Raw genomic sequence first — 25,674 nt, forward strand, 5'->3', positions numbered from 1 at the left:
TACCTTGTGATGATCAGTAGATTCAGTAACATAATCAAACAGAAAGGATTTTAAAAATACCTTGATTTCTGAATTGGAAATTGCAGTGATTTTTTCTTTAAAGCAGGTGTTCTTACGGTGTGAGAAGACGTAGCTGGAGCAGCAACACAAAATCTTGCAGTGCTTGTAGACCAGCACCATTTCCCATGCATATGGATGAAAACAGAGGAACTATTTGTATTTTCCCCAAAAGACTCCACCAATGTCTGACATGTTACCGCAGGTCTTCCAGCAGAATAACAAAGAAAACAACAGTTTTCCTCTGTGGTCTCATCGACTCTCTTTAAGAGTTCTGGCTTGGTATTAACAAGTAAACAATGTTTGCTTCTGCTAGATTGCCTTATGCTGCAGAGATAAAATAAAATTACCAGGAAGGGAAGGTTTTATAAATGAGTTACTGGGGTTTTTTCCCTTTCTGAAAACAACCCAAACCAAATGCTGCCAACTGAAAGGAACAAGGGGAGAAGTCACTGAAGGAGGAGGTGATTAGATATATATTTATTGCATTTGTAGGAGTACATTATTGCTGATTCAATGAAATAAGAAAATTGTTTAGGCTTGCCTGAATGAGCATTACTTTATCTAATCAACCTTTTCTAAATTGGTCTTAATGTACTTCTATAAATACATTATTTCCAAACCCCAGGTTGTGTGGGCAGTATCAATTCTGCTCTGGCACTGAAATATGCCCACCCTTTTGTTCCATGTTGGAAACATTATACTTTTCCCCACACACACCCCAGAAAGAGAGGTTTGGAAATTGGTTGGAAGGATATGGACTATGTGTGACAGGGAAGAATGGGTTATTTAGTGGTGGGGTGCCAGCCTTTCTGTAGGCAGGCTGCTGAGCACAAGCCTGGGCTGCTGTATGTGTAGGGCTGATTTTGGTAACCTGCTGGTAGCTTTCTTACATCTTTCAGGCCAAGAGGACTTGGCATCCTTGTGCCCACAAGGTCTCTGGAGTAAGTTTCTTTTCCTGGGGCATGGGAAGCCAAAATTCTTTGGCATTTAAGTCCTGAGAAAATTCTGGGGCCTGGGACACAATTGCTGCTAGGCTCAATTTGGGGCTTTTTAGAAGATAATCTCCAAAATGTGACCCAGAAGGCTGATTTCATGAGGAAAAATAAGGATACTCTGCCAGAATTTAGCGTAATACCAGGAGGAGCTGTGGTGGTATTGATTTTGGTGTGAGAAAAGGAAGAGCTGCAGTCAAGCCCTGAAAGAAGCTGTGTGAACTTTGCCTTGAGGAGCTGGGATCCGGGACTAAGCTCTCATCCTGGTGCTAGTGGGCAGAGAAGTTTCTGTCTAAGCAGCTAAAGGAAGGTTTGAGCACAGGCTGATGGTTTTTGCTTTGCTAGCACAGCACGCTCCTACCGGAAATTAAGCTGGGACTGTTCCCTTAAACACATTAAGTGCTTGTAATTGTGTTGTTATTAATCCGAGGTGATATATCTAAATGTCTTCATGCATGGATCATGAAAAAGCTAAATAGCGTTACGGGGCTGGGAAGTAATAAACCATGGATTCATGCAAAAAGAAAAAAAGCCAAACCAACAACCCTTGTCAGTTTTGCCTTTGATAAGCAGTTAATTTATCTCAGAACTGGCAGAATTCCCTGTAGTTTGTGCAGGGAATTTCCAAGTTGTGCTGTGAATATCAGAGTAATATTTTGTTATCTGAGTCAACTGACAAGTGTTGGAGCATGACAGCTATTGGGAAAGCAAATTCCAAAGGCAGGTTGAGTCTGAATATATAATAAAGGCTGCTATAGGTGTGTATTATGGCAGAACAAAAGGCGCAATTGTTGTAGTTAATGACAGCAGAGGCTCTTTCTGCATTAGCAGGTGGGATGATGTCTTGGGAGTGGATTCATAGGCTGAAGCAGAATGCTGTGAATCTTTCAAGGCCCCTGCTTTGTGCTGGCTCTAGCTTGGCCCCTTTGAAAAACCTAGAGTAGGCACTGTGAGCAGCGGTGCACTCCCAGGACACAACTTCAGGTCGAGTTTTATCCCCTCATGAGCTGATGGGTTGTGTTCTAGGTTATAGGCCCATAGGATGCTCCATGTTCAAAGAGCAGACCCAGGTAAAACTGTGACTGGACAAGGTATTGTGGCACACAAGAACAGCTCATGCTGCTGGGGGACCTGACAAGCAACATAAAATTAAATCTCTAACTTGGAAACTCCAGCTGAGGAGCTCCTTACTATTTGTTTAGGTGCTAAACTGCCTGTGGGGCTGGGGATCAGAAGGAGAAGTGCTGCAAGGATGGCAAGATAAGGTCTCTCAGGGCAGACAGGTGTGCAGGGCAGTGTTAGCTTCTGCATTGTGGGGTGTGGCAGAAGAGAACAGAAGCTTAGGAAATCTGACAACAAACTGACTCTGATCCCTGCAAGGCAATAGGAGAAGTTTAATGCATGGCCTTCTGCAAAAGCAAAAACATCATCGTTTGTAACCTTTCAAGCATCAGTCTCATTGAAGGGAAATAACAGATAGCAATCTGAATTTTTTATTTATTTGACGTACTTCAGAATAAAGATGAGAGCTAGTTTCTACATTTGTTCATCTTTGGAATGGCATACAGCTCTCCAAGTAAGCCACACAAGTTTCACAGACTGTGGTGGTCTGTTTTAGTTTTTTTTAAAAGCTATCAAGTAAATCCAGAGACGAGCAGATAATATACTCAGCTTGAAAATGATAAGCATGGAGATATGAAAGACATTCCTTTCTGTGCTGTTGAAATGGAAAGATTAGTGGAAATGTCATGGCTTAGAATTCATGAAGCAATGTTTCCCTAATCAAGTATCAGAATAAATTGCCAGAGTACAGTATATTTCTTTTACATGAGAAGACTCTGTCTGAAGGCATGCTGAAACAGGTGCTATAAATATATGTAGAAACCCTTATACATAATGTTCTGCATTACAAGGCTTATCTCCTAATTGTGTTATGCCTGTGATTAGCTGCTATAAAACAGCTCAGCATACAACTTCATAAATACTTGCCATGACAGGCTCTGCAGGAGGGGCCTGCCCAGGCATGGTGCTGCCCATTTATCTTGGCTGGGGGTATGGCCCGTGGGTGTCTGGTGGTGCTGCATCCTTTGACTCTGGAGCAAGGAGGACCTAAAGGCTTGCTCTTGCTTCAGAAGAGGTCTTGGCAGTGCCTGCAAGTGATTTGATGGTTTCAAATGGTGAGTGGCCATATCCATATAGTTTCTGCCATTCTTGGGAGATGTGGAAAATGCCAGCTTTAGGAAGAATGGCAGATAGAATTTGCATAAGTATGTCCTATACATATAAATGTAAAAATATGTATATACACACACACACGCCCTGCTGCTCCTGAGCTGGAGGTTTCTGCCCCATCAGGTCTGGACAGTAATTAGAATGAGTGACTTCTCAAAAACCTTAAAAATTTATTTAAATTAATGAGCTTGCTTCACTGAAGCAAGTAAGGGAGTGATCACTCCAGGTGCTCTGCTGACAGATCATCTGACCAGGAGCACAACTGGGGCAAATAAACTCTTAACCCATTAGAGCCAAGTACAGGAAATGAAACAGGTGCCCCCAGCACTTCCCAGGATGGTGTGATCTTTGTGCTTCCCTGTTCTGTAGAGGGAGCACGTTGGAAAATTGCTCTTCTTTCTTCTGAAGATGCTGTGTGACCAGAGAGAGGAGTCTACTCCCTGGTAAAGAGAGGTCTCGAGGTAAGTATGAGATGAGGGGCATAAAGCAGGAGAAGCACAAAACCTGACGGAGCAACACAGGATAACTCGCTACTCACTGACCTTGTAATGCGGACCCCATGGGCCCAGTAAGTGTGCCAAAAAATATTGCATGCTATTTTGAGGTTATATTACCTTTTTTTATCCAGCATGGACAAAATTCATGCTCTCTGTTCTGGGATGAGATTTACAGCAGTGGAGGATATTGGTACTTTTCCGATTACAGAGCTCTGGCGGAAGGAGACGTTCCTGCATCCCTCTTGCTGCTAGAAGGCTGACAGCCTGTGCTTATGCCTGCATGTGTATTATCAAGGGTTATTCATTTCTTTTGGATGCAAAACTAAAATTAGCGTCCCTTGGCTTTTTCCTAACTGAAAATGGCTTTTTAAATATGTAAGAATCAGAAATAATTTTTTTGATACCTGGGTCCTTTCCTGAGTCTATCATTCACATGATCATTTGTCATTAGGCACAGCGGGCAGGAGGTTAATTGTAATTGCATGGTCATCTGGACCATTGTGTGATTTGAAGCAGAGTTTCTCTGCTGTGTCAGGTCCAGCAGTATATTATTTGAAAGCATTAGTGCCAGGTTGCTCTTTAAATCTGCCAGGAGGAACTGAGGAAGAAGTGATTTAAGCCTTCGATTTAGTGCTCTCCTCTTGCTGTCCGCTTCAGGCCACTTTACTAGTGATTGCAGAATGTGAGCAGAATTAAAATACAGAATTTTTAAATAAAATCAAATCCAATGTAGCAACTGAGGAGGTGGAACACTTCATCACGGTAACTTAATACCATGTATCTTTGTTGACAGCTCTATATGTAAATCACTAATTATCCTAAACTATTCAGTTCCCCTCCAGGAAATCTAGGCTTCTACATTAAAGGCTGGCTATAAGGAATGAAAGCCTTGCGCCAATTCCCCGCAGGTTTTATTAAGCTGCGGAGAAAACCCAAGGTTTTTTTTGCATTGTAAGTAACAGTGATAGAGAGATCAGCAATTTACCTACATCAGTGGAGATTACTGGGTTTGCAGCAATAATTGTAAGCACTTTACAGCTTCAGTAATACATATTTTCTGCCTCGCTGGAGCAGCAAGGTAAGGAGGACACGACTGGCTCAGCTCAGCTGAGATCTCCTTTCATCACTTTGTGCCAGAGGTGATGTACAGGAGTGCTGTGAAGGTGCAAAACTGCTCAGGGATGTCTGTCATGGGTTCTTATTGACACAAACTTATTTCAAGACTTCCCTTTTTGGGGGATGGCAGGTCATTTGCAGACTTGCCTGATGTGTGGGACCAGATTTGGTGGCTCTGGAGGTGTCTGGCCCAGCTGTGGGTGTTGTGGTTTGGCCCTGCTCCCAGGCTGAGCTGTAGGTTGATGTGTGTGTGGTGGTATGGTATGTGCCCTCCCGTAGCCATGGGATGCCCAGCTCTCGTGTCCATCAGACAGCACCCAGCTGGTCCTGTGTGAGCTGGGGAGTGGCTGGGTGCTGGACTCGTCCTGTGATCTCTCATATGTGCTGGACCATGAAAACTGTCTGTTCAGCTGCATGGCCTTGAGAGGACAGGGCAAGAGGAAGATGCCTCTCTGCAGCCTGGTGTAGATGTGGCAGGAGCAGCTGTCATGCATTCTGGAGGAGGAAGAGGCAAGCCCTTGCCTGGTTGTGCAGCCTGTAGGCAGCACTGCTGTGGCTGATGCTTTGTAGAGGTACATTTTGAAAGGTAAGGTATGGTTACAGCCCCACTAATTAATACTTTTTTTTTCTGAATTTTAACTGGAGTTGTGTATTCAGCGTTGCTTTTAAACCATGCTTGCAGAGATCACCAGACTATGAAAATCCCTTTCTTATCTTTATACACCAGCCAGTAACCATAAATCTCTAAACTCTGAGTACTGTCTTGTTTAATGCTTCATTCATTTTCTGTTGTTTCATCTTTGTAGCTATTTTGTACTCTGTTTCATTGTAAATCATTTGCTTGCTTCTGGTCCAAAGTTCTTTGCAGGGAAAAACAAGCTGAAGGCTTTTAAGTTCCTACATTATCCCTGGAAGAGACAGCTTCATCACCTTCTGCTTCTTTCCTCAGGCTGGAAAAAGGCAGCCTTGGAAAGCAAAACTTCCTATTTAGATTTATTCTTAAATCTAATTTCTCTCGAGGAAATGAAAGCATCCTTTTTTTATCTCTCTTTTTAAAAATAATTAAGACTCACCAAAAATCTTTCTGTGGATGAGTGTACAGTGATCCTGTGCCTTCTCCAGCTCTCATCTTTTGTCTTCTTTCTCCTCTGCCGTCTATTTATGTTATTCTTGGCCACCTTTCTCGAAGGCGCTATTGATTAAAGGATGCAAACTGTCTCAGATCCTGCATATCAAACTGCTCTTTTTTTTTGAGTTGCTCTGTATGTGAAAACATCCATTTTTGCACTGCAGTGCAGCTTTACCCAGATACCTGGTTTCTCCATCTCTTTTTTTATTTTTCCTTTGGCCTCCCATCCTGCTAAATGGACATCTTGTCAAATCCTGTTTGTACAGACTGACAGCTATAGAGGTCTTGGAGAAAAAGCCAGATCCCTGCACATACACTCTAACAAACAGAATCAAAATGTCAAGGCACAAATGAAATATATCACTGTGCTTCCCTGTCAGATTTCGCTAACATCACCTGGCTAGATTGACAGAGGAACACCTGCAGCAAGTTAACCCGGTTTTATTAGCTGTTGTTTCACATATTTATATTTGCTTATGAATATAGGGACTGCTAGGGAGAAAGCTTTAAGTTATTTCCTCACAAGATGAAATACCCCAATTCTTCATGCCAAATACAGTCAGGGCGGTGAAGTCACTTTCAAATAGCACAGCAATTAATAAAGAAAGAAAAAATAATTTCACAGTCTGTTGTTAAATTAGCAATTATTTAGTGTCTGGAGTTTCTGACAGAATTAATATGCACACAGAAGCCTTGGGCAGCCTTGGTGCATTTCATTTACCCAACAGCTGTAAGAGCCAAATGCAGAGACAAGGAGTGGTGCTTGATTTCAAGGGAAATACTGGAATTATCTGTCTAGTAATCATTTAGCAGCCTTGTTCACAAATAATCAAGAAACGTTTGGATTTAAATTACATCCCTCATTCTTTCAAGACAAATGTAGGAGAAAGAGTGGCTGGAAAATAATGTGTTAAGTAACATGGTTGAAAAAAAGGCAGGGAGCAACATACATTTGAGCAGGGAGAAGAAAATATACAATAAAAGTGCAATAAATTTCCCATGGATTGAAGGGGAGTATTTTTATAGCAGCTTTCTGCAAATTGAATGCATCTACATAAATAATGTAGCGACACATTTAATTGCAACTATTTATTTTTAAATTTGGCTGGATGATGAGAGAATTTGCATGGAATAATGAACCTTGTACTTTTACCACTTGCACAGATTTGAAAAAAATAAATTGTAAATGGTATTTGGGCTAAGTGTCAGAGCCACAGAAGTTTCTGGCTGCTCTCTAGTGCATCTGAAAAGAACCCAACATCCATATGGAATGCATGCTAGATACTGGGGGAGGCCAAGAGATGACAGAGAGGAAAATATTACCAGTCCATACTTGAGTCCAGTAACTCCTATTTGGTCTTTCAGTGCAGAGTGTTCTTCTTCAAATAAAGTAATTAATACTCAACGTTTTCATTTGCCTTCTGCTGGCTTTGCTGGTGGTTGTCTCATTTTCAGGCTTTTTTCTCAAAAAGTTTAGTAACCTCTTTTTCCTGCTTGGGTTTTTTTGGGCCTTCTTTTCCTCATGACAAGACTGATTCTTCATGTTCTCCTGCAGTCTCTAGACTTGAGGGCTGCTGAGAGGACAGGCAGCACCTTCCTGTGCCACCCTTTTCTGCTGGGTATCACAGGACAGATGCCACAGCCCTTGACAAGGCTTTGGAAACAAGGTGTGGAATTGGAGCTGGCAGTGAGGAATGGCAAGCTGTTGAGGATGGTTGTGTATGAGACATAAGACCAGCAGGTCTTTTTTCTTTTTTCTTGCAAGGCATAGGTATGCCAAACCAAGGGTGTAGTGCCCTTGTACCCATGCCAACTGCTCCCTTTTCTCCCCTCTTGGTGTCTTCCAGTCTTCCCTTCAAGAAATCAACATGAATGGTTTCTATAAAGCAGAAGGTTTGGTTTGGGCCTTTTTTTTCCCAAGCTCCCTTAGAAAGACTGTCCAGGTTGATGCAATGCAAGGGTGCAGAGATGCAGCAAAAATTACAAATTAATGCAGTGCTGGGTTTCCAGGGCAAACAAGTTCATAAAGGCAATGCTTATTTCTTTGCTATAGCTGGAGAGCGTGAGCTACAGGTGAGCAACATGTATTCCTTTAGAATCGTTTGAGAATTAAATCTCCATAAATCAAGCTTTGGCAGCTCATAACCTTAAATAAAAAGCCTGTGAGAATGCCAGCGTTGCTGCTGCAAAGTGTGCTTCAGGCTAGTACTTTACAGTATGGGGAAATGGATTTGGCAGGAAGGACATCATGCTAAGGCTTCATGTAGCAAGAGGGAAGGCAGTGTTTGTTTTGCTTTACTTTTTGCTTCATGTATTAATTTCTGGAACAGCTACATATGTCAAACAGCCATTTTTGGGGCAAGAACAAAGCCTTTGAGAAGAGGCAATGGACAGGGCTGTTAGCAGGATGTCTCCTCCCAATAGATGCTTTTGTCTTAGAAAAGTATTGTTTGTACGCAAAATAATGTTTATGTTACATGGAAAGTAATATTTATATGTCTGATAAAACATCATCTTGGGATATAACTGCATTTTTTTCCCTCCGGGCTTTTGGGTTTTTTCTGACTGGGCTGGAGTCATGGCAGTTCTAGCTAATTCATGGCAAGGATGACCCAACTCCAGCATCCAAAAGCCATTAGGCTCCCTGCCCAAATAGTGTTGAGATTGGCTTCAAAACCACTGGGTTTAAAGTGTCAAGTTACATTGTTTTATCTTGTGTTTGAGCATGTTTTATATGCGGCAAGCTTTCCTCCAGAAACAGGAGAGATGGTACTGAAATAAATTCGCTGATGGATTGCAACACAGAAGAAAAGCTCCCAGTATTGTCTGCCTGGCATGGGAAGAGTCAGCAATGCCTCAGGTTGCCCTTTGTTGAACTTGTTCCTAAAGAGGAGCTGTTTGGTGGAGTTACTTGGCAAGGCAGATGATCTGTAAAGTGTAGCAGTGTTCATCTGACCCAAAGGGGTATTTTAATCAACTTAACAAATAATCTCAGTATTTTTAAGTCTGGTTCTAATTAACCAGTCAGCCTGGTTAATTAAACTGAAATGATGAAACATTCTATCTACATGTGACAGGATAACTGTTTGATGTTTCTGCACTTGGTTGTGTGTTTAGAGCTTGCTCAGCTTTCCTGGTTAAATTTCGCAAGGTATTCATATTTGCCATGTCGTCCTTGCACACGCTCCTTGATTTGTGGCCTTCTAACAAACCAGAACATCTTGCAGTATGCATATCAGGGCAGAATTTAGCTCAGTGAGACCTCCTTTAACTCCAACCAGCGTGCTCCAGTGCAAAGGCCCATGAGCTTCTGTGGAAGGAGGCATGACTGAAGGGAGTTGTTCCCCAAGAGATATGTCCATGTTTCTTTCTGTGTACCTCTCAGCTGCCTGCCCACGGCAAAATTGGCTAGCATCACCTTAAATTTGCAATGACAACAAAATACCCCAACAAAAACCACACACCAAGAAACATCACTTCCCCAAAGTCATTGTTCTGTGCATAAACCCATTTAGCACACTTAGTTCTGTCAACTCTGGATAAATCCTTCCTATCTTTTTTTGGTCAGGACTATAAAAGATCCATCTCCGTCGCCCTCTGATGGAATTTGAATAGATGTGTCTGGAGTGACATATGTTCAGCCATAAATTACAGAGGAGCAATTTTAAACCAAATTGTCTACAGCCAATCCTGCTGAATTTACCTCCTGAGACAGATGATCATAAAGCTAGAAGCAAACAAGCCCTTAAACATTTGACGCCAGCTTTAAAAGGATCCTTTTGAGTAGGTGTTAGCATCACTGTAGACTGGTGGGATGCTGACTATTTGGTCCAAAATAGGCAAAAGAGGAAAGGCTGATTTTATACCAGCAAGAAATCTTGTTCACACAAACAAAGTTAAGCAAGGTAGAGCCAATTGGAGGGAAACATTTTAAGAATTTTTAATTTTCTTTATTGTCTGCATATGTACAGTTTATTAGTTCAGGCTAAAACCTTAAAATGTTGGTAGAGTAAACACACATGGCATAAATCATCAAAATAAATCCTCCCAATCATCATATTTCTTAACCACAGTGGCTTGCAGTTGTCCAAACCACAACATAATTAAAGGATGTTTCTTTCTTTGCCGGTTGGGCTCCAGATCCTTATGGCAAACTGAGCCATAAGACTAAAACCTTTTCATTGCAGTATTGTGCCAGCAAATATGTAGCTTCGAAGAGCCCTATTTTCCAGGAGATTTTGCCAACTGATCTTTGCATTACTGTCTGTAATAGGTGTATACAGATGGACACGGGGGTTTTGGCTACATCATTTTCAAGTTTGATCCTGTCCCTCCAGCTGCCTTTAGGGACGATGCTTGTTATTGCTATTCAGTCAATGCTGCTGTCGAACTCGAGGGAGTTCTGTGGCTTGTCCATCAATCCTCCCCTCGCTTAGCACGGCACTGCAGCTTGAATGTTTAAGTCGCCATTCGCATAACAAAGGATAACCCGGGTGTTTGTCTTTGTGTGCAGAAACCCCCAAAATAGACTCCTCTGCCTCTTGGATTATGTGTTGAGCCAGGCATCTTAAGTTACGTTTACAAGCATGCAGAAACAACTGTGTCTCTGCTGTCTTCTGTGTCTTAAATTGTATTTTTCCTTTAGGTGCAGCATTGTAAATCATGGCTTCCTCTGTTTAAGGGAGTAAAATTATTTCAGTTTGTCTTCATTAAAAAAAAAAAAAAAACAAAGACAGTAATTTGGGAGTAATTTAAGTGCTTCTTTGTCCCGTACATCAGAGAACAAGGTGAAGATACACAGGTAGTTTTTTATGGACATAGAGATTTGTGAAGATACATAATTTATAAATACAATAGGCAGAAAAGCTGCAGCAGCAGGATGTGAACTTCCTTTTCTAATTGTAAGCCAGATAGTTGGGGTTTAGTGAGATCAACCTGGATCTGTCCCTTGTAGCCAGAGAGCAAGGAAGACTGCAGGTGCTGCCCATGCTGAGAGCTGAAGGAACCCTTGCACATGCTTGCAAAAGCACGCAGCTGCTGGTCACAGAAATTTTGGGTTTGCTAGGAAATGACACTTCACCTTAAGTGCTTTCTCTAGAAATGTACCGGTTTCTCTCAGGTTTTTTTTGGACAGGTAAGTTTGGCAAAAAGGAAGACCCCACAAAACCAAAGTACAGCTGCCTAGCCCTGCAGTTGGCACAGCCTGAGGGAGCAAGCCTGTGCAATGCTAAATGCTTTTGAAAAATCTTCTGTTTCCCCTAAGAGCATTTATTTTCCATAGCTTGCTTTCCTTCTGCGAAAGCAACCCAAATGATAGTGTGGGTTTGCATATATGCCAGGATAAATCTCTTTCCCTGCTCCTCCATCACACTGCTGAGAGTTTAGGCTTGACTCAGGTTTTGCCTCATTGATTGCTTTAAAATCTTCTTTAGAGCAAAGTCAGAATGTGCAGAAATATTAGCCCATTAAGATACTAATGTAAGCATGAGCGTTTTCAAATGTGTTGTGTTCTAGGTGTTTTTATGTCTTGCAAATGTAGTTTACTTGGGAATTTGATGAATTTTTCAGAGCGATGCCATGTGATGAAGTTTTATACCATTTAGAAGAAAGACATTAATGTCATTAGTGGCAGTTAATTCTTAGTTTTCTAGCAACTACAGTTATGTCATAAATTGTTGTGTGACAATTTAGTGAGCCACATGCTAGAAAAAAGTGGTATTTCAGAGGAAGGAACTGAAAGCACTAACTTATTTATATTCTAGTTTTTAAGGTTGTTTTTGTATTCAGAGCTAGAGCTGATTTCAATGCAGAGTGGAAATAATTCAGCCTGAGTTAATGTGGGGCTGGGCAGGAGAGCATCAAAAGACAATGTTTTCTTAGAACAAAAGAAAAAAAGCTTTAAAGAGTATTTCCCTTTTGAGATACATGAATTGGTTGAGATCCAAGGTAGAGGCCAAGTCTCTCTTTTCACAGTGCAGAGCCTGTAGATGCCTCACTTGTCCAGCAAGCTCCAGGACATCATTTAAAAGGACCTTTAGCAGCTCTTGGACTGCAGCACTGGGTGCTGGGCTTCCTGAAAGATGCTGGCAAGTCTGCTGGATTGAAGTGAACCAGCAGCTTCGAATTACAATGTTTTATTACTGGGTATTTATTTAATTCCCTTCAAATCCCTAAGGCATACTACAGGAAGCAACATAGCACTATTGCAGATAGAAGAGACCAAGCCTAAAGGAGATATAATCGGGGCATTTTACACATTTTTCTGTAGCTTTGGCAGCAATTTCAGTGTCAGCCTGCAGTTCAGGAAAGCTTATAGGGAGGGCTGGATTAGCTCTTGGGAGCCTACTTGTAAATTCTGCAGAAGGATGCTCTGTGGTGGGTGGCTGTAGTTCTTGAAATACTTTTTAGAAGAGCTTGGCATTCATATGTTTATGCTTGTTGGGAGACACGAAGACAGTCCGTGGTGGTTTTCTGTTTTGTTTTTTCTTGTAAGTAAAAGAGCGTGTCAGGAGCACAAGCTGAGGCTTGGAGCCTCTCAGCATTTTAATTGATTCCACATTGTAAAGACTGTACCTCGCTAAACCCTTTTATAGGTTTTGGACACATCTAAGAGGCAGCAGCACCCTCTTCTCAGTGCAAACACTTCAAGGCATGGCAGCTCCAGAGAACAGGGGTTGATTTATTTGTAGCTTGTTTTTGCTCAGATCCTTCAACTCTCAAGGCATATTCCCTGCATCAGAGCAATGTGCTAATGAAAGCAGAGCTGATGAGCTACAGAGCTGAAAACACACACACATGCACATCCCTCCAAATCCTGCTTGTGTTTCAGCTGAGAGCTGCCTCATTGTGGACTATGGGTCTGTCCATGGGGCAGAGAGTTTTACACTGTGCTTACTTTTAAAAGTTGTGACAATTTGAGCTGTGTGTCCCTGTCTGAAGAAGCTGGTGATCTGGAAAGGTAGATGGGACTGAGGATGTGAAGGAGAAGCCAGGGCACTTTCCAGGCTGGAGAGGAAACCTCAGGTTCAGCCGGATAACCTGTGCTCCATCTAGGGCAGGCATCCTTATTCTCATTAATTTTTGTTGGATTTAGTCCTTTAGCTTTATTTATGGATTAGTGGCACTACCTTATGAGTTACATTTGTGGTTTCTGATTACTGTGGAGACTAATTTGGTGCTCTGCAAGGGAGACAGTGTAATTCCTGTTTGAGGTTTATATTCTGGGACATACGAAAGGTCACTTTACTGATCCTAAGCACTTAAGTACTGTGAGCTTATCCTCCCAGCATCACAAAAGTGTGAAGAGAGTAATAAGTTGGACCTTTTTATATCTCCTGGGGTTACAAGGATTATAGGGTCACGTTTCCTTGCTTCTCTCTCTACAGGGACAAAACTGGAATTCCCACTAATACTAGTTCTAGGATAAAGAGACCAATAGAGTATTCTGCAAGCAGTTGGCTGACGTTTCACATTATCCCTTGTTCTTGTGGGACACTTTTAACTTCCTGAATGTCTGCTAGGAACTCAGCACAGTGGAGAGGAGGCTGTCTAGGAGGTTCCTGGAGTGTATGGAGTATTAACTTCCTGACACACCTGGTGAGTGAGCCTACGAGGGGCAATGCCCTGCTAGACCTGCGGCTTATGAAGAGAGTAGGGCTGGTGGGAGATGTGGTGGTCGAAGGCTGCCTTGGGCGTTGTGACCAAGGAATTACAAAACTTTCAATTCTTGGTGAAGAAAGGAAAGGCGTCTACAAAGTCTGCCTTGGACTTCCAGAGGGCGGACTTTGGCCTGTTCAGGACACTGGTTCAGATACAGTCCTTTATAACAAAAGGGTCCAGGAAGGCTGGACATACTTTAGGAAGGAAATCATCTGCCTGGCAACTGGTGACAGGATGAGAGGAAATGGCTTTAAGCTGCACCAGGTGAGATTCAGATTGGACATCAGGAAGAATTTCTTCACTGAAAGGATTTTCAAACACTAAAACAGGCTTCCCAGGGAAGTGGTGGCATCACCATCCCCAGGAGTGTTCATGAAATTACTGGATGTGGCACTTGGTGCTATGGTTTAGTTGACATGGTGGTGTTCAGTCAAAGGTTGGACTCTATGATCTTGGAGGTCTTTTCCAGCCTTAATGATTCTGTGTTAGTTGGGTGGTTTTACTGACATGGCCATGTGAGTAGGGAAAGCCTCAGATGTGGTCCCTGCTTCCAGCATGTGTTGCCCTGGGTCAGCGTGCAGAGAAGGCATGGGGCAGCTGGAGAGGAGAGTAGCCCTGCCTATTGGCTGCAGTCTTCAGAGTCTTTGCTCTGGAAAGGGATGGTTACAGGGATGCAGACACAAATCATTTGATGTTAAGGCTTGCAGAAGATAGTCTGGCAAGTAGTCCCAGCTCGTTGGTGTTACTGGCTTGTTCTCCCACCTTTTCCTTTGTCTCCTCACTGGTATTCACTGTCTCTAGTACTGGTATAGCACATTCAGCATGTTGTCCACAGAGGCCAGTTTTCATTTTAAGAGGACCAGTGGTTCTACCTCCATCCACCCACATTTCTTCCAGGAGCTGATGTCTTTCAGCATGGCTCTTGTGGGCTCCCCTCTGCAAGGTACAAAGACAGTTTCTAATCTGATTGCTGTAGGCTTAAGGGATCAGCTCATGCCATTGCAATCCCAAGATACTCTTGCTGCCATCCTTCACCATGGCCATCTCTCTCTAGCCCCTTTAAAGAGTGCAGCAAGAGGCTGCACAGATGTTAATGCTCTGTGCATGCCACATTTTGTGGTTGCTATTAAAAATAAAAAGAGTGAAATTGATTTGCTAATAATGGATGTGCTACTAACAGAAACACATCCCACTTGTACCTAACACTAGCAGGTTGTTTATGGCGTATTTGCTGTCTCTAAAAATAATAATTTTTTTCCAGCAACCGATTTAATTTAAAGACTATTTTCACACATCACTGGCTGTTAATCAGTTAAAGAGTTTTAATATTAAGAAGAAAGAAGCAGATCTCATCAACAGCTTCAAACTTGGTCTCATTTCTTTTCAGCTGGCTTGCAGCAGATTATGGAGAGCCTTAAGCTCATCTTATTTCTCCTGCTTTCCCATCCCCTTTAAAAGAGAGATAGCGCCATTATCTGTATGACTGTACTGTGCTAGTCCTGTGTATCCTTTTAATAGCTGGTGAATTGGAAATACTGAGATAAAAATATAAGAAGACTAAAATAAGATTCAATTAGGAATTAAACACCAGACACCCATGTAATTTTAAATAAAGCCATGTATACTTCATGAAGAGATTATAAGATTGACTGTCAGAAGAGGAATGGTAAGATAAGAGACCAAAACCCGAGATACATGCAAGGTAAGTCGGTTTTGGCCCTGTTCTGCTCTGAAACAAATTTGCAAAATGTCTGAGACATTGCCCCCAGTGGCAGAAAATGGGGAGGGTACCAGCTGCTGCTTTTGGCTGTTCAGCTCAGCAAAGACTGTGCTCCTGGGTCAGTTTTCATCTAAACAGGGTCTGTTCCATCACAGCATCTCTGTTAAACGATTGCTGCTTGAATAATCTCACAGGCTGTCCCTCCTTTGTGTTGTGTACAAAACAAGCACAGGAAAGGATACCGAGGGAGGTGTCGTAGTAGATACAAGTTGTGCCTGAGACGCCCATGCAGCTACAGCTGCTTCTATTTCCTGAGCATGGTAGTGCAAGCGTGGCTTCCATCAGGAGCTGCTGGTCATGAGAGCCTGGAAGACTGTGCTGGGGAACCATGAAAATTCCCCTGTCCTCCCCAGAGCATCTGTTTCAGGTGTGTGGATTCAGCCAACACCATTCACTGTGGCACTTCTTGCATGTATTTTGATTTTCTATATTCCCCATTATTGCATAACCCATCTCCTGTCCCTGAATTCTTCCTGTCTAACTGACACAGGAGTATTTCACCTCGGTCCAACAGGATGCTGCTCTGCTGCCTGTTTGTTTTGAGAACTCATGCTGAAATCTTCAGTGAAACGTAATGCTCTTGAGCATTTCTCCTAATACTTTTTGAATATAAATGGGACTTATCTGACCCATGAGAGCCTGCAGTTTATAGAAAAATTAGTCTAGTTCAGTTCTATTTCACATCTCTCATTAAAACATGGGTTATTTGCCTTGTGCATATCTTGGCTCCATGTTTATGAAAATCACACATTCCCTTTGAACTGAGCTATGTATCGTACCATCATCAACAAGCTACACCTCGTTTAAAATCTGTCAAGGAAAACTGACTTATTTTGCATTTGCTGCTTTGCAGAAAATTGAAGCACAGTAAACTCTTGTGCTGTAATGATTTTCTGTCTGTCTTGATAGAACATAATGAGATAAATTCAAGTCCTTTTTTGAGGCCTAATTACATTGAGTACACAATAGATGTGCACTGCTGTCATTGTATGTTGCACATTTTAGTGCTTTCATTTCTCCAGCTCTGTTGTCTGCGTGTGCAAGGGTATTTGACTTGGCCTTGAAATACAAACTGTGGGCTAGAGAGGAACCACTTGGTGGTCTGCTCTCCCAGAAGACTCTCCAGAGACTGTATAACAGTCCTTGCTGTAGGTAGGGCAGCATTTGAAGGTGATTGTAAAGTCAAAGAATTTATGTGCTGGAAACTGGGGGATATGCCATTAAGCATGAGGGCAGCTTGTGGCAAGTCTGCTAAAAGCCATCAAGAACAGATTCAGCCCTAGATCTGTTTTCTGGTCCTGGTGTCTGGGCACAAAGCAGAACAATTGCACCCTGCAGATGGATACCACAGCCTAGGAATGGAACACTAGTTGGATGGTGAGAAAATTTGGAAAACGGGCTTTTAATGCCTGTAAATCCCACCAGTCGAAGCAGTTGTTCTCTACATGTGTTGTGGGAAGAAAGGGAAGCTGTGGAACGGAGCCGGGAGGGTGTTGGTTTGGGGAGGTCAGAAGGGAGATGATCACCCTGTACAGCAGGGTGGAGAGGCTGCAGATCCATGGGGGTGAGCTGGCAGCCAGTGTGAGCCTGGGACCTGCTCAGGGCTGTGTGGTGCCTGCTGTGAGAGGCGCGTAGTGCGGGCAGGGCTGTGGAGGTGGGTTCTGGGGGAGGCCTGTTGGATGCTCTTGAATCATACATTTGATGCATGAGTGATCTTCATCACCAAAGACTGTTCTGCTCTGGGAGTTGGGAATTGATGTGCAAGTGTCTCACCTTTGGTGAAGAAACTACTGACGTAAAAGGGAAGATGTCAAGGGAGTTTCTCTGGTACTGCAGGAAGTAGAGCCAACTTTAGGAGCAGTTGTCCTAGTTGGTCCATTAGAGAAAAGGGATCACTAGTAAAAACCTATACTTCACCTACAATGAAGATGAATTCTGTCATCATTTGCTGAGTTTTAGCACATGCTGTGATTGTCTGGGACATTCCTGATGGGATAATATTAGTGCTTTTGCTGTGAACTCATTTCCTGTGCAAACTAATTACAACTCGGGGAGTTTGAATGCAGATGGAAAGGCTCTGGGATTTCCAGGTAACTTCTTCAAGTCTGCTGGCAGATCTGTGCATCATTAATATCAAACTAGGCAGAAATATTTTAAAGCAATTCAGAAGGAAGAAAGGTAACAGCACTTTAGAGCTGCTTTAACATGCCTCCATGTCTCTGCTCTTTGAGACAAACAGAAAATCAACATTTCCTCCTTTTGCTAACAGTGCATTTGTAATTCTGTATATAATGGTATGACACAGAGCCAACTGGGTTTTTTTCCTAAAAAAACACTTGCAAACTGTGGCTATCACTGCTTTTGGCTGAGTGTGCACACACAGGTGAAGTGCAGAGAGCTTTGCATAGGTGAAAAAGCACTTGTTTCAGGAGGATGGAAACAAGATATTACTGTATTCATTTCAAATTTCTTAAAAAAAAAAAAATTCCCAAGCTACCCATAGCCGTGGTTTTGTAAGAAAAAAAGTAGCTCTCAGATCAAGTCCTTGTGCCTCGTCATGAATATGTATTGGAGTTGGAAGAATTATCTTGTATGGTTAGCATGCCTGGTTCAGACTATACCCAGAATAGCCTGTCATATGGAGCACTTTAAAATTCATCACAGGTTTGCAGGGGGAAAGACCCCAGGGAAGTAGCCTTATCACAATGTCTTAAAGATGTCGATCTTGAGATCCCCTCCACCACTGTGTTGCTGTTTGTTTGCTGAGACATTGATTTCTGGGTGTAGAACATCTTAAACAAAAAAACATGAAATGTATTTTACCTGTTTTCCTAAGACTGAATGAAAAAAGAAAAAAAATCACAGTAATGTTTTCTAAAGCAAGAGCCTAGATGATGTTTCCTCTAATGCATTCAACAAGGAAAATAAATATCCAGCAATGGCAGATGCTAGGGGAAAGAAATAATCAACAAATTCACATTCTCTTTTCATGCAGATATTTTAAGTATGCACTATCTGCTAGTGGCATAGACTGTTTTAAAATATGCAAACTAAATAGCTCACAAGTATTTGTCTGTTTTATGGCTGAAGATATGGGGGTATTTTAAAAGGAAATGTGAAGAGATTAATTTTATGATGGGAGAGCTTAGCCTGTGGTTCTTCTTTTCACAGTATGCAGACCTGGGTTCTTCAAAGCTTCACCCCACAGTCCATCCTGCAGCAAATGTCCCCCTCACAGCTACACACTTGATGAAGCATCCACATCTTGCCTGTGTGAAGAACACTATTTTAGGAAGGAATCAGACCCACCTACAATGGCCTGTACAAGTAAGCATGTGCTTATAGGGTTGTTTTTTATCTTTTCAAGCTGTTCCTGTACTGTGACTAGACATTATAATACTAACAAATGTGCTTTTTCAGGCTCTGCACTGGAGTCTGAACTAGTCTTGACACACTTGTAATGTCACTGTCTTTGTCCATCGTACTTCGGTTACACGAGAAGAGGCTTGTCAGTGCTTTTTGCTTTGAAAGCTGGCATCCAAGCCAGGAAGAGTTTTTGTAATGAGCAAATGCTCCATCTGTCCCCTGCACTGCTGGGTGGACTGAGCCAGCAGCAGGGCATTGGACATCTGTGTCGGTGTGTGCATGGGTGCCAGCGTGGGGCACGCACGCGGAATTAACTACGGGTAGTCCTTGCCAGCAGTAGGCATGGATGGAATCTCCACGGTCCTGCTTGGTGTCATCCCATAGCTCATTTTCAGGAAACAAGCTGGGAGAGAGCCCTATCTTTCCAATCTGCCTGGTGATGGTCACTCTTCTCAAAAGTCTGTGAGGGAAACTGCTTCTCCAAAACGTAGAACTTATCCCCTGGATGTAAGGGGTGGGCAGTATAACAGGCACGTTGGGCTACTGGGACTCCAGGGTGGGGTTGATTTAATCAGAATCACTAATTTTACCCTTCTCCTGCCATCCATGAGCTGTCCTGTCAGCTGTACCTTGAAAGTCCTTTGTTCAGTTTATGTTTCAGATACTTTAGGCCACAATTTCCATGGCCCCAGCTAGTCCTGCTGAGTATAGCACAGATCTGAGCTGGGACTGTCATGCTCCAAATGTAATTTTTGTGGTGCAGAAGTGGTTGAAAATTACTGAAATGGAATTGAACTACTGGTGCAGGAGCAGTTGGGGCTTCCAAGAAACTTAAACAAGGGAGGAAAAAGTAGATTTATGACTCCATACACGCTCAGAGCCACTGGACAGTGGTGCAGTGGTGACTTCCATACTGTAGGGAAGTACTTTGCATCGTGTAGGGATCGTAGCGTCTTTTGTGCCTTTCCCAGTGAATACAGATGTCCTTCCTAGCTCCCCAAGTTTCCACTTCAAAAAGAGAAAAAAAAAAAGTCTTTTCCTGTTGGAGACACACTCTCTCAAAGGAAACTGCCCTTGGCAGCTCTCTGCTTGCCTGCAGGAGGCACTTGGAGCAGAATTGGGCCCCTTGAACTCTGCCTTTGATTTTCACCAGGCAAAGGAGCATGGCTGTTGGAAGCTGTGCTGCAGGGAAGGAGGAGGCAGCCTTAGGCAGCATTGGAGTCACTGGTGCTGTCAGATCAAAGAGGTCTGGGGGGGTGAGTCATGCAAGCCCTTCCCAGTTTATTAAATAGGTGTGCCAGAGTCTTTTGGAGGCATAGCCAGGGTGGGTTATAGCATGAAATATCTGATACCAACATTTCTTGATGTTCATTTTACCCCTTGGCCTGACTTAAAAAACTCAGATAAATGTGGTCCAGCATGGTATTGGGAAACACGCTGAGCTCTGGAACTCTCTTAAAGTAGGCACAGAACCAAAGTCAGGAACTGAGAGAGTTATGCCAGCCTGGTGTCTGCTGTGCCTCCTGCCCACCATCAATGGTGTTGGTCTCTGCCCTTCTCAGAGTGGAAAGGTACACATCCAGTCTGTCCTGCTGGACAGGGAAGGAGCTGGCATCCCACAGGAGGATGTTTATGCATGCCTGTGGCCTCAGCAGCATCAGCAGGGTTCAGAGAGGCACAAGCAAGTTAGTGAACAACTCCTGTTAAAAAGAAATGAAGTTCAAGAGCCTGTCTCTCTCAGGTTTCTTGTGCAGTTCAAACCTTTTAGGTGAAGGCTGTCATTTCCAGCTCTGCAAATGCCATGGGATTTTCTTTTTACGTTTGTTTGGGGATTTTGTGCTTATTAATGGGTGGTGACTGTCTGAGTTTGTTGTCTTTTACTGTTTGGGTGGTTTTCTTTCACTATGGGTTTTACTTTTGTTTTGAGAGCTTACTGTAAGCTAGTTTAAAGCCCAGACGTGGTGCCTGAAGCTGTGTTAGGATATGGCTTGGCAGGGTACCAAGTCCTTCTGGGGCAGATGAGAAGTTTAATACCCATCAAGGCACAGCTCAGCTTCTGTTTCCCTCTGCAAACCCCAGAGCCACAGTTGAGGACATTGCAGCACTTCTGCTGGCCTTCACACCTACCACCCCAAAAGCAGGGTGGAGTATCTGAGCCTTCTCCACTTCTGTCACCCTCACCGTCTCCATTCAGCTTTTCTTAGGATTTTGTCCTAATACTGCTCTGTTTGTGCTGAAGGTGATGAGGAGGGCCCCATGTGCTGCACCAGCTCAGCAGCAGAGGTAGAAGATTTTGGCAGGGGCTGTAAAGAGTAGGTAGCAACACTGGTATTTTAAACCAGTCCAGTTATATCTGGAAGGCAACAGCTCATCATGTACTAAAACACAAGTGAGAGAGACTTGAGTCATGAGTGGTAGGAAAATATTGCAAGGGTTTTTTTTTTAATGTTTTTATTATTTGTTGCCACAGAAGTTAATAATATTCATAGGATTCCTTCAACAAGAAATGCAGTTAATTTTAGAGAATACATCAATGTTTGTTTCCACATCTACACCTGCAAAGTCCCCTTGCCACTCAGTACAGCTGTAAAATCACATTTTCCTAATTTAAAGCGAGTGTTTTTCAGTTCCAAGCTGCATGAGTCTCCCCACCACCACCACCAGCATCACTAAAGAAAACTAGCTGCTATATCACTGTCACTTGCTCAGTTAAGTACAGGGTGAGGGAGGAATACATTTTTGTTCAATTTTTCCATTTTCTTAAGTATGTTTTATAAGTAATGGTTGGTAATTTTGAAACTAATAGTGCTGTGATAGAGTCTGAAATAATTAGTGCTCTCAGACAAAAAAAAAAAAATTTGGTCCTGATGGACATTTGATAATTCTCTTAATATTATTATGTATCTTCCAGGAAGTAATTGCATTTTATTTCTTCTTAACTAAGTAATCCTAGCTTCAGTTCCTTGCACAAAATCTCTTTAAAACCAAAACAGTTCCACCCTTTTCTTTTCTCCTCATGTCTCTAACAAATAGCCTGATTGTTGCTCAGAGCATGTTGGGGAAATATTTGTAGTAATATGACACATGGGACAAATTGAAGACTTTATTGTATTTACTGTAATAGTCTACTTGCAAAAAGTTTACAGTTAACTTTGAGTATTTATATACATATATTTCTATCTTGAGAGTAACTTCTCTCTTAGGTTATATTTTTAAAATATGTGGATCAGTAAGCAACAGGTTTGCTGTCCATCAAGGAAAATACCAATATTTTTGTTTTCAGAAAGTGTTTGTCTCTTGTCAGAAAACTGTGGTGCAAAAGGAGTGAATCTTGGGATATAAAGTAGCAAATTCAAAAATTATATATATCTTTTTAATAATCAGTAGACTAATATCTGTGCCCTTGACAGCAAGAATTTGGAAATTAAAGCAGACCACCTTAGCAGATCTAACCCCCCTATATAGCAGATCTTACCCCCCTATTCTGAAGGTAAAACACCTTTTTTGTTCTCCCAGCTGGGGTTTAGCCAAGTTTTATTTGGGTACAGCTGCAGGATTCTACTGAAGACCTTTCTCTGAGGTCCTGTGAGCACACTAATTTTATAGGTTACAAAAGCCACTTTTAAAGCATTTCCACTGAAACTGATGTTTTTAAGCCTTCAGGAAGAGTAGCTGACTTTTCTGTACAAAGCAAGTAAAAACCTCTGGTGACTTTACAAAAGTAATAATTTATCCCCCATTAAAGACACATTGTCCAGTAAGTATTTCTTGTGCCTGAGTTCTTTATTTTTTCCTAGAGTACTGGCATCAGCAAAAGGGCATTCATCCAGTGGAAGAAAAAATAGGGCAATTTAACCAGTAAAAAAACATATAAAAATCCTCAAGTGCAGTACATATAAATCCAAACAGCTCCAGTGATCAATTCCATAGTTTCCATTATATTAGCAGAAGTATGACACTGCAGAAAATAGTCTTGACTTGGGCTGTATGTTGGTGTCATTAGCTAAATAGTGCTGGATCCCTGGGGTGCAGCTTGGGAGTGGATTGCTCTCAGTTCATAGGGATCTGAAGGGATCACAGAACAAAACAAAGATGATCTGGCATTTCCTAAGCTAACTTGGCTTTTTTCTTCAACTGCTTTTCCTCTGAAAAACAAAAACAAAACAAAACCAAAAAACCATCAGAATTATTTATTTCCTCTGGCAGCGAGTTTCTCATTGAATCAGAACAGCTTGAGTCGAAATCATTACAGTGTTTCAGTTTATCAGTGTTACAAATTTTATAGACTCAGAGAGCGAAATAGAAAAAGGAAATGGAGGAGAATGCTTCTGGTTTATAAGGTGATTTCATTTCTGCAACACTGCCTGTTTTAAATAACTAATCGAGTTTAGTTATCACAACAAAATGAGAAGATGACAGCCTAAGTCAGCCTGTTAAGATTCGTATGGATGTCTAGCTAATGAAGCTACTTGTTGGACCTTTTTCAAGGAACTGCTTATGGGTTTCAACAACTCCATTCAAGCCATAGAGGAGTGTGTTGTGTTGCCTTCCCTCGCAAAAATCCCAGCCTTTGCTGTATAGTCTCTGGTGGTGCTGTGACTAAAATCCATCCTGGCTTGCTCTGATAAATTTCCTCTTTCTTCCTCATTCATTAGCATTCTCTGCATACTTAACACAAGGATATCTTGCATGAGACTCCTGCTTGTCCTTTCACATTGTCTTCAGGGTGTATCTGCAGCTTGCCCTTCATCTGCAACACAAGCCTGTTCAAAAGAAAAACCTTGCAGCACCTTCAGCGAGGAAGCAAGTCTTGAAGGTGCCTCCAGGTGGGCTTTGTTTGCCCAGCCATGGCCTTTCCCACCAGGATGGAGAGAAGCAGCCCACTTTTTGCAGGTGCTCTGGTATCTCTGCAGCAGCTGCTCCTCCTTGGATAGCCCTGCCAGTGCCATGCTGGCATCCTGAGCAGGGAGGCTTGGCAAAGTAAGCAAGTGCGGCATGGGTAACCAGCCGTGCTACAGCCTGGCGGGGACCAGGAGGGCTGCCACGGAGTGGCTGGACACCTCCGTGTTTCCAGTGGCCCGTGTAGATAACCATCTGCTTTGGGCTACATCGAGCGTCTCACTTTAAGAGTGATTTGGATACCTAAGCTTTGGTTTCACTGCTGCCAAATGGCTGATGGGAAGAGGTGGCTGCATAGAGAGGAAAGATTTGGCATCTGAGTTGAGTACCTGGGTGGTGTGAAAACCCCAGTGGGTGTCATTTTTTTAGGACCTAGGGGTTATTGGTACAAGGGCAGTGGGGTGAGGAGGAACAGTTTTGCCCCTGGTGAAGCCAACAGGAACTTCAACAGGGCAAAGACTTGCTAATCCCTTCACAGGAAGAGCAAAGAGACCACCAGCGACAGTGCCCCACGGTGAGGTGCTCCTCCTCTTGGGTTTGAACCAACCCTGTGTCCTGTCCTCTCATGCAGGTGACTGCATCCCAACACAGATCTCTTGAGCGAGGTGAGAGTGCTCAAAACAAATCTGTTTTCCCAGTTCTTCAGGTGTTGTTGCAAATGATCGCCGTGTGCTTTCTGACACATGAGCAAAGGGGCATCTCTTTCCAGCCTAGAGAGTAGTAGCGAGCAGGATGACTGATGATACTGTTTTTACCATGTGTTTTTCTCACTTTACAAACCAGGACCCCCCTCTGCTCCTCGGAGTGCCATCTCAAATGTTAACGAGACTAGTGTCTTTCTGGAATGGATTCCCCCTGCTGATACTGGTGGAAGGAAAGATGTGTCTTATTATATTGCATGCAAGAAGTGCAACTCACACTCGGGTCTGTGTGAGGCGTGTGGCGGTCATGTCAGGTACCTCCCCCAGCAAACCGGCCTGAAAAACACCTCTGTCATGATGGTGGATCTGCTTGCTCATACAAACTATACCTTTGAAATTGAGGCAGTGAATGGAGTGTCCGACCAGAACCCCGGAGCCCGGCAGTTTGTGTCTGTAAATGTAACCACAAACCAGGCAGGTAAGTGGATCTTCAACCTGGGGGAATGTCTGGGGTTGGGAGCCTGAGCCAATCAGACCCAGTGCAGACCTCCCTTTGGAACAGGTGGAAGTCTCCAGGATGGAGGGCTGGACTCTGGCCTCTTCAAATATGGGGGGTGGGAGGTGGGCAGTGCTTGTCCCATAGGATATAATTACTGCAATCTTCAGTATGTTTCCTTTCAGCAGGACACATTTTTAGGATTTGTGACTTCTTCCTTTTACACTAAGCTATTTGGAGATACCTCCACTTCTTTGCATGTTGGTGTATCTGTCCACTAAACCAGGAAAAAAAAGGCTGTCTTTCCTTTTGGGAAGGGGAAATTTCTGAGAGTCCATTTTGATTAAAAATGGCTAAAATGGCTAAACTTTACAAACAGTTACCCTAAGAAAATTGTTTTTAGTGACTTGGGAAAATTTAATCCCTCTTCTACACTGGGATGCTAAAGTGACTGGGCTCAGGCTGATGAGGTATGGTATGTTGTCACTGCTTCTCCAACAAAGTAGGGCTAGGATTTCACTCATACTGTGTTGCACTGTACAGACAGAGATCATGTAGACTGGTTTATTGCTTTGTCCAGGGCTCTGTTCTGTCTGCCCTTCCTTTGCCCAGAAGTTGAAATGACCTGTCACTTTGGACACAGGCATGGAATTGCCATTGTCCTCTGTCACTTGGAGGTATGATGGGGCGCAAGAACATGATTACATCTCCTTCCATGTGCATCAACACACCAGGCACATCACACAACTTCTGTAAAGCCCCGGAGACTGACCTATCCTTCTCTTGTTCCTCATGCTTTGTGGTTTA

At 42.8% G+C, this 25,674-nt stretch overlaps 1 protein-coding gene across 11 annotated transcripts in view; it reads left to right on the plus strand.

The window, feature by feature from the left end:
• EPHA5 (EPH receptor A5) overlaps positions 1-25,674 on the plus strand; it is a 194,854-nt gene that overhangs the window by 87,596 nt on the left and 81,584 nt on the right. For 10 of the 11 annotated variants that reach the window (XM_053940226.1, XM_053940229.1, XM_053940232.1 and 7 more), the window contains 2 exons: positions 18,637-18,792; positions 24,514-24,849. In XM_053940226.1, coding sequence (XP_053796201.1) covers positions 18,637-18,792; positions 24,514-24,849 — 492 coding nt within the window. The remainder of the gene's footprint in view (positions 1-18,636; positions 18,793-24,513; positions 24,850-25,674) is intronic. The other variant, XM_053940230.1, reaches the window with a different exon arrangement.

This window comes from Vidua chalybeata, chromosome 4 (assembly GCF_026979565.1).
Source record: "Vidua chalybeata isolate OUT-0048 chromosome 4, bVidCha1 merged haplotype, whole genome shotgun sequence".
NCBI classification, from domain to species: Eukaryota; Metazoa; Chordata; class Aves; order Passeriformes; family Viduidae; genus Vidua; species Vidua chalybeata.